Genomic DNA, 13,268 nt, shown 5'->3' with positions numbered 1-13,268 from the left:
TTCTTTTCCTCCTTTGTCGTATAGGTTTGAGCCTGCCTGCCTACTACCACTTTTTTTTTTGCTCAACACACACCTCCAAACACCCGGGCAACACCAGCCAACCCCGCTAGTTCTAATTATAGAAGAGGACAATAAAATATTTTTTAAAAATATATTCAAACCAAAAGAAAACGTTCCAATTAAATCCCCATTATTAATAAAGTTCAATGGAACAAATAATTCATCAATCAATGCTTGTATTCATTCTGAGAAGCGATTTTTACCATTTTGATGAATGTCTTGGCCAATTCTTGTTTGTTCATGTGGAATGCCACAATGCCCTGCAGAAGATGAAGACGCATAAACAGAGCCAATTCTTTCCCCGATGAACCCTGAAGAAAAAAGAAAACAATAGTCACATTTTGTTTTGAGTATTAATAGTGCAATATCAACACAAGAACATTCATTCATAGTCTCATAATCAAAAGACAAAATAGAAACGTCTGCATTAAATTAAAATTTCCCATGTTGGCACCAAATTTCCATAAACAATTCTATATCTAAATATCCATTTAAAAATAATCTAAAAAAAAGACGCTTTAAATTCAATTGATATTTTTTCATACTTAAAATATATTTTAAAGGAAATGAATCTTCTTTCATTAGATAGCTTCTTTACTACTAATCATAAATGTAATAATACTACATTTACCATTATTATTTTTCAAAATTATTCTTTTATATTTTTTTTATTTTTAAAATATTTTTTTAGTTTTTTTTTAATTTTTAAGAATTTTTAGTCAACAGTTTTTTGGTATTTTTTTAAGATAAGGATTGATAATTTTCCATAATTAAAATATATTTTAAACAAAATGAATCTTCTTTCATTAGAGAGCTCCTAAGGTCAGTGTAGTGTTTGTTCTGATCTACACTTAAGTTAACTTGTCCTTAGTCAATGTAGGGGAAACCCTTCTATAATAAGGAGATTTTTTTTTTTGCCTACTTCTACAGTGCTTATTTTTTGGAGAGCAGGTTTACCACCACATTAAAAATGACCTTGTGTCAAATTTTGCTCTCATGGGGGAAGCAAATAATTAGCAATAATAGTATATTTACCATTATATTTTTTTTTAATTCTAGTTTCTTTTTTTTTTTAATTTTTAAGAATATTTAGTCAACGGTTTTTAGATATTTTTTTTTTTATGAAGATTGATAATTGTATTATTTATAGTACTATTCTCAGCTTGGTTGTTATTTTTACATGATTTTTGCCTGATGTAACATTCAACCTTCTTAAGGTGCATCTTTTTGGATTTGGAAATTTTCATGTGAAACTCAAGAACCTATACAGAATTTTGAGTGGAACACTTCATTTAATCCATGAGAGTAGATTATTCTTGTTCTGCAAGTCATGATTAGATAGAAGTGTTAACTTTGAAGTAATTCTTAATTATTATCATTGATAGTAAGAACTGAACATCTGACCTCCACAGGATCTTGTCGCATAATGATTAAAGATGTTGAATTATAATCAGTTTTAAGTGACAGTTTTATGGAGGTTGAAAGTTCAATACTTACTTACCACAGGTAATAATAACTAAAAACAACATAAAAATAAACACTCCTACCATGGCTGAATGGATGAGAACAATCTATCACAATGGACTAAATAAATGCTTTCAGTTAAAATATTCTGTATAGGTTTCTGAGTTCGATAACAGTTCCAAGTTGGAAAAGAGGCACCTAAAGAAGGTTGGAGGTTACATTGGATAAAATAAAACATACTCTGGGGGTTACATTGGATAAAAACATACTCTGGAGGTTACATTGGATAAAAACATACTTTGGAGGTTACATTGGATAAAAACATACTTTGGAGGTTACATTGGATAAAAACATACTTTGGAGGTTACATTGGATAAAAACATACTTTGGAGGTTACATTGGATAAAAACATACTTTGGAGGTTACATTGGATAAAAACATACTTTGGAGGTTACATTGGATAAAAACATACTTTGGAGATTACATTGGATAAAAACATACTTTGGAGGTTACATTGGATAAAAACATACTTTGGAGGTTACATTGGATAAAATAAAACATACTCTGTCTAAGGAAGTGAACGAGATAAAAGATGTAAACATTTTGATCAACTTGTCCTTTAAGCCATCTAAACATTGCTAACAAAGCAAGGATTATCCTATTTCTCATACAATGTTCTTTCTGCAAACTTATTTCTAAAATATGTCTCCCTTGTCAGATTACTGTTAGAGAATGGTGTCTAGTTTAGGCTTCTTCTCCATATCTAATAATAATCTGGAAAGAGTTCAAAGACTGGCTATTTGAATGGTACAGGGTCTATCAAATCTGCCCTATAAAAACTGATTCAAAAAAGTTTAAGCTTTTTTCTCTTGGACATTGACGATTCCATAGTGATCTCTTCAATGGCATTACGATATACCTCAGTACTTATTATTCACTCCTGCACCAGAAAGAGATCTATGCAGACACTACAAGAAACTAGTTCATCGCTGATTTGAATTAAACTAAAGGAAAGATGCTGTCTCAAGCAGCATCCCTGAACCTTGAAATAGACTTCCAAGAGAAATAATAACTGCACCAACAATGCAACATTTCAAGGTGAATTTGGACAAATGCTGGGCTACTATATCCTCTTTATAAATCTCTACCATGCTTTTCCTACATGATTTTTTACAAATTGAATTGAACAAGATGAGAATAGTAGTTTGAATAACCTAAGTTAATTAATATTATCTATTGTTTTTCTTTTTACTTATCACTTAATAAGATCCTATTCAGTAACCTTTACTAATCAGAAAACATAAGAAAGTATAAAATAAAAGTTAATTCATGAATCTTTCAAATGCAAAAACTTACTTTCATTACAGTTAATCTTTCAAGGTTTTCACCATAACTTTGCTTAAAACAATTTTCACATAAATTCAATCGTTTCTCTACAATGAAAAGAAAAAGAAATAAAAACAAACAAAAACATCTGTAGATTATCTATATATAGAAAAGCGAAAATGTATGTGTGTATGTTTGTGTGTCTGCTAAAAACTTTCGACAGACAGAACAAAAATTCACAAATTTGGTCTCATATGAAATCCCCATCCTTCGCCCGAAAAATATTGAAAAATTGGCCAAAAACGTTAATTTTTTCACCCTGAAATCAACACTTTTCTACAGAGGGGGGAGGTCAACAAAACCCGTCCTCTCATGACGAGATCAATTCTACGCATGCGTCAGACGATGTCATGACCTGATTTAGTTTAAATATTTGAAGAACTGACACAATTTCATGTACGTCGTGTTAGCTCAGTTGGTTAGAGTGTTGGTTTATTATCTAAACGTTTTGGGCTCGAATTGTGGTGTGAGATTTTTTTTTTTTTTTCGATTTTTAAAATTTTAATATTGAAGCAGTGTTATTTAAGCCATTTTTCATGTAACGTTCGTTTTTCTGTTTTTTTTTTTACTTCGTTTATTCTTAGGTTTTCATTAACACCCCCATCCCCGACCGACCACACACACACACACACACACACACACACAAACACACCCGGGTACCCACCGATTTTTTAAATTTTAATATCGAAACAGGCTTATTTAAGCCATTTTTCATGTGTTTTTTTTTTTGGTTTTTAGTTTATACGTTTGTTTTTGTTTTTTTTTGTTTTTTCGATTTTTACATTTAACAGCGTTCGTTTACCTTTCGTTAGTTTTTTTTGTGTTTTTTTTTTATTTTTGATTACCCTCCCGCTTAAGTTTTAACGTTCGTTTTTCTGTTTTCTTTTTTTACTTTGCTTATTCTTAGGTTTTCATTAACAACCCCCACCCCACGCCCACCCGACCACACACACCTCCAAACACTCGGGCAGATTTTAGACAAAAAATAACAGGAAATTATAGTTTCAGGATTTTATCTGTTCATTTGAAAAAACATAAAAAACAAAATTTTACCTTTTATTAATAAAAATGAAAATGTTAACTTTACGTCTACATAAAATACTGTTACAAAGTGGATAATTTCAGCCAAATATTTGGACTTTCTTTTTTCTTTTGCTAAAGTGAGATCTACATTGGATTTCCTATTCAGATTTTATTGTGGTAGTTATACTCTAAGCCAGGGGTTTCCAAACTATGCCCCATCAGCCAGATCTGGTCTGCCGAAGGTTTTTAATCCAGCCCACAGAGCTCTTATTGAAAACATAAAAATATTTGAGGAAAATTATTTAAATAGAAATATGTGAAAATAGTTTGGTGGTTTTTCTTTTTGTTCAGAAAATGATTAAAGGAACGAGGCTTTGAGAACCAGTTGCACAAAAAAAAGCAAAGCTAATTAAATAATTAAGTGCTTTGGTTTAAAAAATATGGCTATTTTAGTAGAACTACCTTGAAATCTGTGATTATCCAAAGCGTTTTTTCGTCCGTGTGTATTACTAATTAGCACAACAATATAGAACGTGTAACCGTCATTTTTTTTTGTTTTTTTTTTGGCTCACATAGCTCTAAAAAATCAGCAATATGGGCCCCCAGTTTGAAATATTTGGAGACCCCCCCTGCTCTAACAATTAATCCGAGTGAAAATTTCAAATGATTTTATTTTTTATATAAAAGAAAACAACATTAAATTATAGTTTCATGATTCCTATGCAGAATTACATGATTTTTCCTGATTTTTTTCAAATATTCTTTGTCTACAAAAAAAAAAGAAAAAAAAGCGTAAGCACAAAATTCTACTAGATTTTTGAAAAATAACAAACTTAATTTCACATAGGCATGAAAAACGAACAAAAAAAAAAAAAAAGAAATTTTAAATAATTTTTTATTATTTCATTTTACTTCAATTTGATCGTTTATTCTCAGAATTATTCTAAGATTATTACAATTATAAAATTATTTTATCTTTTTTTATAATCTATTCTGCTAAATGGGGTCCACAATGGATTCTTCCATCTAGATTCGTTTGTGATAGTTATACCCTGATCTATGTCACATCATCTGTAGCTAGAAATTTTACATATAGTATCAGGCATTCCCGAATGGTGACCTACTAAAACAGAATCAACATTGTTATATTTCAATGATCTGATGAGAGTCAGTGTCAACGTGATTATAGTCATGTTTTTACAAAAAATAAAATAATAAAAAAAAAAAAAAAAAAAAAAAAAGCTTTGAAATAGCAAAACCTGAATAAAGAATGAAAAATTTGATGATAGAAATTCTATTTAAAGGGATTTTATTAAAAACTAGCAGAACCCGTGTACCGGCATTCCCCAGTGGAAGTATGGCCCCCTCCCCCACTTCCTGTAAAAAATAAACAATTAAACTACAGTTGTTAGTGGGAGCCAATACCGGTCCAGTAAAATAGCGGGCACTGGCACCCATGACCAAAATAAGCATACCATGCCAAAGTAACAACGTTAGTATCTATAAACCCATTCCTAACATGGGCATTTGATTATGTGATGTAATTATTTTGTGTTTTCACCTAATATATCAAATAAAAATAGAGTGGTGTGGCCTATTAGATAGCACTTTTTACTGTCCGCCAGTAATCTATAATAAAAATAAAAGAATGAACTAAAAATTAATTATAACCCAATGCATTTATTCCAGAGGGAACATTGTGTCACAGAGAAAAGAAACAACCAAAAAACACTGCGGTGAACCTGAACAATGATTCCTGTAGTCTTTAAATTTTTCCTTTTCACTTTTTCATAATTTTTTCTGCGGATTATCATCGAGTACGGGCTTAATTTTCAAATTAAAAAATAAATTTAAGGTAGTATTTTTAATGACTGCAATAGTCGGGGATCAATTTGTAATAATAACGTTCTAATAAATAGAACACACACTTTTTTGCCACGTCAGTTGTTAATGCTGCCCCCTGGCCATTAAATGTTTCCCTTTTCTGTTGGTAAGGTGTATACAATGTTTTTCCAAGATATTTTGGTAATGTGAAAGCTAAGCGTGTAATCTATGATAAGCGCCGTAGAAATATGCAAAAAATTATAAAGGAAAAATCTAAATGCTAGTGGCAGCATTAACAACGAGAGTGGCCAAAAAGTGGGTGTTCACTGTAGTAGAATGTTATAATTCCAAATTTAAGTCTGTAAGTGCTGATAATCGTCTGAAAATTTTGCAAATAAATGAAAAATAAAAAAAAGTAAATGATAGGGGCAACATTATTCAGGTCCACCAATTCTTCCTTTTCTTTTTCTATTTTTTTTTTTTGCTGTAATCTGAAAGTTGTGCCTGTAATTGATGGTAATCGCCAAAAAATAAAGTACAAAAAAACTGAAAAAGTCTGCATTGTTCAGGTCTGTCCAACCATGTTAGGGTGGACCTGAACAAAGTTGACCTTGCATCTTTTTTCAACTATTTGTGTGGATTATTATTGATTGGAGCCTTGGCTATCAAAAAAGGCTGTACATTAAAAAATTTGGAAAGGGGTTTCTGTTTCACATGCAACGTTATAGTAAATGTGAAAAAAGTTATATTTAAAGATTTGGAAGAGGAAATTTTTTGTGTCAATGTTCTTTTATAACATGGTAGCTTAGTGTCAAAACAATAATAATCTTCAGAGTTAGTTAAAAAAAAGGCCAAAAAGATTAAAATATGTAAGGGGGTGCTAATCATTACGGTGCACCCACGGAATGTGTTGTATCAAAAAGAAAAAAAACTGGTATGTGCACATGCACATTCCATTGTATACACAGGTCACCTAAGCACTACTGGTGAGGAAGGTAGCTAGTTACTTATTACGATAAAAACAATGTGCATAAAATAATGCGAATAAAATAATGTGTATGACGCCTCACAATAGAGAATCTTTTCATAAACTGGTGTTCCAGCAACCTTGCAGAAAAGTGCCAATGTCTTAAATTTCATCTTGCTGTCGATTCTGCTCAGTTACAGTGAAGAGGTGCTGTTCAGATATGAATGCTCTTAACAACACTCCAAATTACCTCTTTACCCTGGTATTGACCTCTGCTTCGATGGCACTGCGATGAGGAACCAAGATTAGCTTATGTAGAACTGTCATCATCTGACACAGTAGACAAAAACAAGAAATGTGTACATGTATGGATACAGAACCTCATATCTACATTTGTAGTTTGTAACCTACTCAAAAGTAGAATGTTGAATGGTAGGGGTGGAGCAATTGCAAAATGAAGATTTTATACAAACCAGCATCAGGAAGTTCATCAATGTTGCGCAGTTGCTGATAGCACCAGACAATGTCCAGATTGACCAAGGCAAAATTGTCTACAGAAGACAAAATATCTGACCGGCATTTCCTGTGGAGGGAGAAAGCAAAAGCAAAGATACATTTATGAGAATTTCTTTTCCCATTTCCAATGCTGATCCAGAAAATTCTTTATTTTTTATTATATAATGCAGAAAAGCAAAAATGGTATTGAATTAAAGTTCCCCCAAAATTAACACATTTTTTTATTATATAATGCAGAAAAGCAAAAATGATATTGAATTAAAGTTCCCCAAAAATTATCACATTTTTTATTATATAATGCAGAAAAGCAAAAATGATATTAAATTAAAGTTCCCCAAAAATTATCACATTTTTTATTATATAATGCAGAAAAGCAAAAATGATATTGAATTAAAGTTCCCCAAAAATTATCACATTTGGAGAACATCTTCTAAAAGGTAAGTAACAAAAAGCAAGAAAGAAAAGAAATTTCCATCAAAAATAGAATGACAATTTTTTTGTATACTTAACAGTGAGTTTCTTAATCTGATGAAAAATGAGGAAATTAATTTATTAGCAATATTTTTTATGATGACTGGAGGGGAAGTCTTCCCTGGCTGTGACAATGTAAGTGAGAATAGCAAAACAAATGGTCTCTTTCTCCAACTAGACTTCAGACACAGTGAACATATTAGGTATGCCTTAAAAATTGGTACAAATCTGATTTTGTACAGCTTGTAGTTTCTGGTAGCATATAAAAAGAGTAAAGAAAAAATGCACACCTCTTCTCTTGCCATAGTTCATAACAGTTAAACCCTCATTTATTGTGTTGTATAAAAAACTTCTCGGTTAAAAAATCACATGTGAATGCATTTAAATACAACAGCCATTCACATGTTACTCAGTTTTGGATGCCAACAATGAAATATGATAGAAGCAATGCAATTTATTTGATCTGTCATCACTGACCAGTTTCACTTTGCATAGTCGAGGACAGTTTTATCTGAGCCAACGTCATCCAATTTCCTCCCATCATCATCCCTGGTTCACTGTTTTCATATCATCTAGTAAATCATATCAACATGGTCTCAGCTGACTATAATATGGTCACTTTCAAATCCAATGTAAACAAGTTCTTGTTGAGCCATCCTCTTAAACGATTAAATTATATCCAATCTCCACCACTACTACTCATCACAGTATTGTTTCACCGGCCACCTGACACTCATTAACCCTTATGCTTGAGTGACCACAGGGCCTTTATAAACAATGACTCCCTTGTAAGAAAAAAAAGTTTACTTCAGAATGACCAACGCCCTTCGAATCACTACGATAATCGCCATTGCAGATATCAGATACTACCTCAGTGGATTTAATGGTTCCATTCAAAATTTTGTGCAGATTCCTGAGTTCGACAGAAACATTCTTTCTCAAGTTTGACAAAGATTTAAAATACAATTGTGAATTACTTAGAACTTCTATCCAGTCATGTTATCCCATTAATTAAATAAAAGGTTTTGTATAGATTCCCCGAGTTCAACAAGACACACCTGAAATAGGTTGGAGGTTACATCAACCGAAACATTGTGCAAATAACACTCAAAATGAGAACAGTAGTCCAAATAATATGACTGGTGCTACCAGATAAGGCTGTCTGAAGATATTGGCTTCCTGAGACGAAATACACCTAACATTGATGTTTTTTCTTTTTCTATTTCCTTTTGCAAAACTTAATTATGTTCTGCAAAACCAAAAACGAAAACAACAACCCACCTTTTTCCCCTTTTCTCTTTCTATCTCCCCCTCACTTCCTGACTGGTTTCCTAACTTAAAATGTACCAAATATTAGTATTGTAACCCTTTTTCCTCTCCTATTACAAAATTCATTCATGTTCTACAGGGCAGGGAACAAAAACGATAAAATCCACTATAAAACAACCAAACCAAACACTACAAACTAGCGACTAAGGATACAAAGAGCTTGAAAAATTCTACAAAATAACTGGATGCAACATGAATACTATTTCTAAAATAACTGGATTCAGCATTAAATAGCCCGAAAAGGGTTGATATGTGGGAGTTGAAAACTCCCAGCCTAACTCGATTGTTGCCCTTTAACTCAGAAGAGCGACCTAGCTACGTCACTTCCTGCTCCCCATATTTCTTCCTCTTTCGCGCTGGACTTTCAAGCGGTCGAGATGTGACAAACACCACTCCGGTGGGGCCACGGGCCACCACCGCGTTCCTGACTAACCAGTAAATCGTAACTAACATTACTCATCTCTCAATGAACTCTCACTCTTTCTACCGCTTCTTCATGTATATTTATGTAAATAAATTGCATTTCTTTCGCTGATATAAAAAAAATGATTTTTTTTTGGTCACATCTTGACTGCTTGAAAGACAAGCGCAAAAGAGGAAGCAATATGAGAAACAGGAAGTGACGTAGCTAGGTCGCTCTTCTGAGTTAAAGGGCGACAATCGAGTTAGGCTGGGAGTTTTTAACTCCCACAATACTCCCTTCCTAGTTAGCTGGAAGCTAGAGAAAAGAAAATTGGAGAAAAGCATGCATATATATGTGTGCGTGTGTGTCCACTGTATAGAGAACGAGGAAGAATTTTATCATTCATTAAGTAGCAGGGTGAAAAGATAGTTGCGACGTTAAAGGATATCAAGAAAAAAGGTGTTCAAACTTGTACAATTGTGGGATGGTCACAGGAATGACGTTATAAGTTTGAGTGCAAGTGTTGCAGTCATAGACTGTGTTGCCACAGTGTCTATGAAGCGTGCACAAGGGTCAGCACAACGGGTCTGCAAAGAAATTTATCCGTCCGTAGAGAGCGGTGTCAACGTTGTTTAGGTGCTCGGGCATACTCAGTGGGTCGGTATGGTCTGAACGTCCAGGATGAATGTATCAGTGTGCATGATGCAGCTTACTTATGTTAGCTGGAGAACTTCAGTGAGTTGTGAAATCCAAACGTGTACAGTGTTTGGTGAACATTTTTGTGTAGGTTGACATCCTGTGAGGTGTTGCTGGAAAGGGTTGATGTGCTGTGGAGAGGCTTGATGCGCGTAACATGATGCTGGAGAGGCTTGTTGTCACTTTTTCCTTTCCATAATTGTTGAAAACTAGAGTTAAAATAGCATGAGAGTTGCTATTTGAGTTTTACGGTGAGCTTGTTGCCACACGTTCTCCATGCTTAAATTGAAAGCTGAAACATTTTTTTATACTCGCACATGGCAAAAAAAATATTTCGATGAAGAAGCAATAGAAAGAATGAGAGTTCATTGAGAGATGAGTAACGTTACTTGCGGTTGACTGGCTAGTCAGAAACGTGGCGGTGGCCCGTGGCCACACCGGAGTGGTGTTTGTCACATCTTGACTGCTTGAAAGTCCAGCGCGAAAGAGGAAGAAATATGGGGAACAGGAAGTGACATAGCTAGGTCGCTCTTCTGAGTTAAAGGGCAACAATCGAGTTAGGCTGGGAGTTTTCAACTCCCACAGATATGCTGTAAAACAACTAAACCAAACAATATTAGACATCAGATGAGTCAAGAAATAGGGTTCTTCTGAAGATTTATCTATGAATATGTCAATTTAACAACGAAAATGCCGTTTGAAACTTAATGTGACAGACTGATGGATAAAGTTTCCCATAGTAATGCGTAGATATGTTATGTGATCACTACATTTAAACATGGACCTGACGTTATATATGAAAGTCTCCTAAAGAAACAAAAAGAAATTTGACAAGTTTTTTATTTCCAGTTGAAAGAAAAGGGCATTTATTACCAGTCCACATCAAGCCACCTGACACGTATTTCCCAAGCCAGCAACATCATAGTAGCATTCTTGATTTTCCCCTCTCTGGATCAATGAACATGAAATTTTTTAGTCTGCCACTGTAACGAGCTGTTATGCCTGTAATTTGTTTTAGGATTTACGGCTGCCTGAAAATCTGAAAAAAATCCGGAGAACTAGTACACCTTGCATCATATTTTTAGGTTCCTGTCCTGTCGCCATGTTATTAAAAAAAAAACTCTACCATGTCGACATCTGCTTAAAAATCTCTCTCTGCCACATGCTTTTTTCCTCTTCTCTTTTTTTCTTTCCTCACCTCACGCCATGGCTTGATCATTTGCATATGTCAAGATGCTGTTGCTGTTGTTGTTGTTGTTGTTAAATACATGTCCAATGGCTTTGTTACAGATACGTTTATAAAAAACTGATAATCAAACAAAAAAAAAACAAACAGAAGAAAATCAAACACAAATTGGTATTTCCTTACCTGAATTCCTTGTCCGCATCCAGTAACAAGAGAAGAGCAGTACTATAATCTTTTTTCAACATAGACGCTCGACCTTTCTCATTTAGCGCCATTGCAAAAGCAAGTGCCTGCAAAATAAAAAGAAACCACTTGAAAAAGTTGCATGCATTGTTAAAGATTACATGTCAGCAGGGATTTACCGATTCTCTGCAACTCCAAAAATTAGAACCAGTTCCCATCCACATATTGAATATTCATCTGATGACAACGGGTTAGAAGAATAACATTCAGCTGATTAATATGGATGCACCTAAGCTGGCGATTATAGTATCTGCCTGATTGATACAGCAACAACTGTTGATGCACCAGAAAGTTAACAGAGCATGGGCTATTATTGAAATGGCTTTTCCCTTGTTGACTGCAGTATGTTGTTGCTCAAGTGCAGTTCTAGTAGGTCCATCCTCCCAGGCTTTGCCTTCTTTCTCTCTGAGAAAGAGTTAGTTTATTAAGAATTTGATATCTCAATGAATTAAGTAGAACTGGAAGTGTGAAAGGCATTTGTTCTAGTCGTCAAGAATAAGGTCAGAAACTATGCAGAATTTGTCAACAAGATGCTGACTGCTTCCAGAAACCTGAACTGCAACATGAGCGTCAGAATGCACTACATATTTTGACAGAGACCAGTCTCCTGAGAACCTGGGTTCAATGAGTGATGAATAGGGTAAGAAATTACATCAGGACCTGAAAGAGATGAAAACCTGGTATCAGGGTTGCTGGGATGCAGTCATGATGGCTGACTACTGTTGGAATCTGAGAAGAGACCTCCCTGCCGCTGAGCATTCCAGTAGTTTGGAGAAACAGAATTCAACCCCTGAAGTTTGAACAATGGTGAAGTAAAATGCAATTTATGTTTACTTATCAATACCTAACATTATGTTTACAGTAATCAATGTTTCTATCAGGTAAACAATATATGTTGTTCGCAAAATATTTTTGTTCTCTTAAAAACATACTTAGGATCAGGGTTCATACAGATTTTCACTGCCCATTTTTAAGAACTTTTCAAGGCTTTTTAAAGTTTTCAAGGCTTTCCCCAGGCAAAATTCAATTTTTTAAAACAAAATTTGCGGTTTGTTTTACAATCTACATCAATTCAACAAAGTAATAAAAAATCAAATATACAACAAATAAATGTTACCATAAACTACCTGCATCATTTTTTGGTATTTTTAAGTAGTTTTAAATGTTTTTTTTTTAATCTAAAATATTAACTCTCTTTACGACTTTTAATTTCCAACCAGAATTGCTGTTCATTTTTCTGCCCCGGCCAACCTCGTTTTCAATTATCACTATTTTCACCTATGGAGATTCCTGTCCGCACAAGGAAAGTTTTTTTTTTTAGAGGGAGGGAATCATTTTTATTGGTAGTGGCAGCTACTACCCCCCTCCTCCCTAAAAAATTAAATTATAAGGCAGATTTGAACCCCATCCCACCCTCAAAAATAAAAGTGAGAAATAAAAATGACCCTCCACTCTAAAACAAACTTTACTTGGGATTCTTGAATGGAAAATCCCTCACCTCTACCCACACCCCAAATTATGATGACTTAAAAAGAGGCTGGTTAGACCACAATAGCCATCTTGCTTAGAAATTTAAAAACCATAAAGAAAGTTAATATTTGAGACTTATTTATAAATGTATTTGTTGCATATTTGATATTTGACCAGTTTTTCGAATCGCCGTGCATTGTAAAACAAACCCAAAATTTGATACAAAAATA

At 33.7% G+C, this 13,268-nt stretch overlaps 1 protein-coding gene across 1 annotated transcript in view; it reads right to left on the bottom strand.

The window, feature by feature from the left end:
- The window catches only part of LOC145248061 (NEDD8 ultimate buster 1-like), a 65,128-nt gene that overhangs the window by 27,692 nt on the left and 24,168 nt on the right, over positions 1-13,268 (bottom strand). Inside the window, exons 7-10 of the mRNA XM_080109822.1 lie at positions 11,509-11,615; positions 7,198-7,307; positions 2,881-2,957; positions 264-371 (exon numbers count right to left, since the gene is read on the bottom strand). Coding sequence (XP_079965948.1) covers positions 264-371; positions 2,881-2,957; positions 7,198-7,307; positions 11,509-11,615 — 402 coding nt within the window. The remainder of the gene's footprint in view (positions 1-263; positions 372-2,880; positions 2,958-7,197; positions 7,308-11,508; positions 11,616-13,268) is intronic.

This window comes from Euprymna scolopes, chromosome 26 (genome assembly GCF_053919585.1).
Source record: "Euprymna scolopes isolate OS-2025 chromosome 26, ASM5391958v1, whole genome shotgun sequence".
NCBI classification, from domain to species: Eukaryota; Metazoa; Mollusca; class Cephalopoda; order Sepiida; family Sepiolidae; genus Euprymna; species Euprymna scolopes.
Note: the sequence above shows the minus strand (reverse complement) of the source record. Positions and strands in the feature narration are given on the sequence as shown.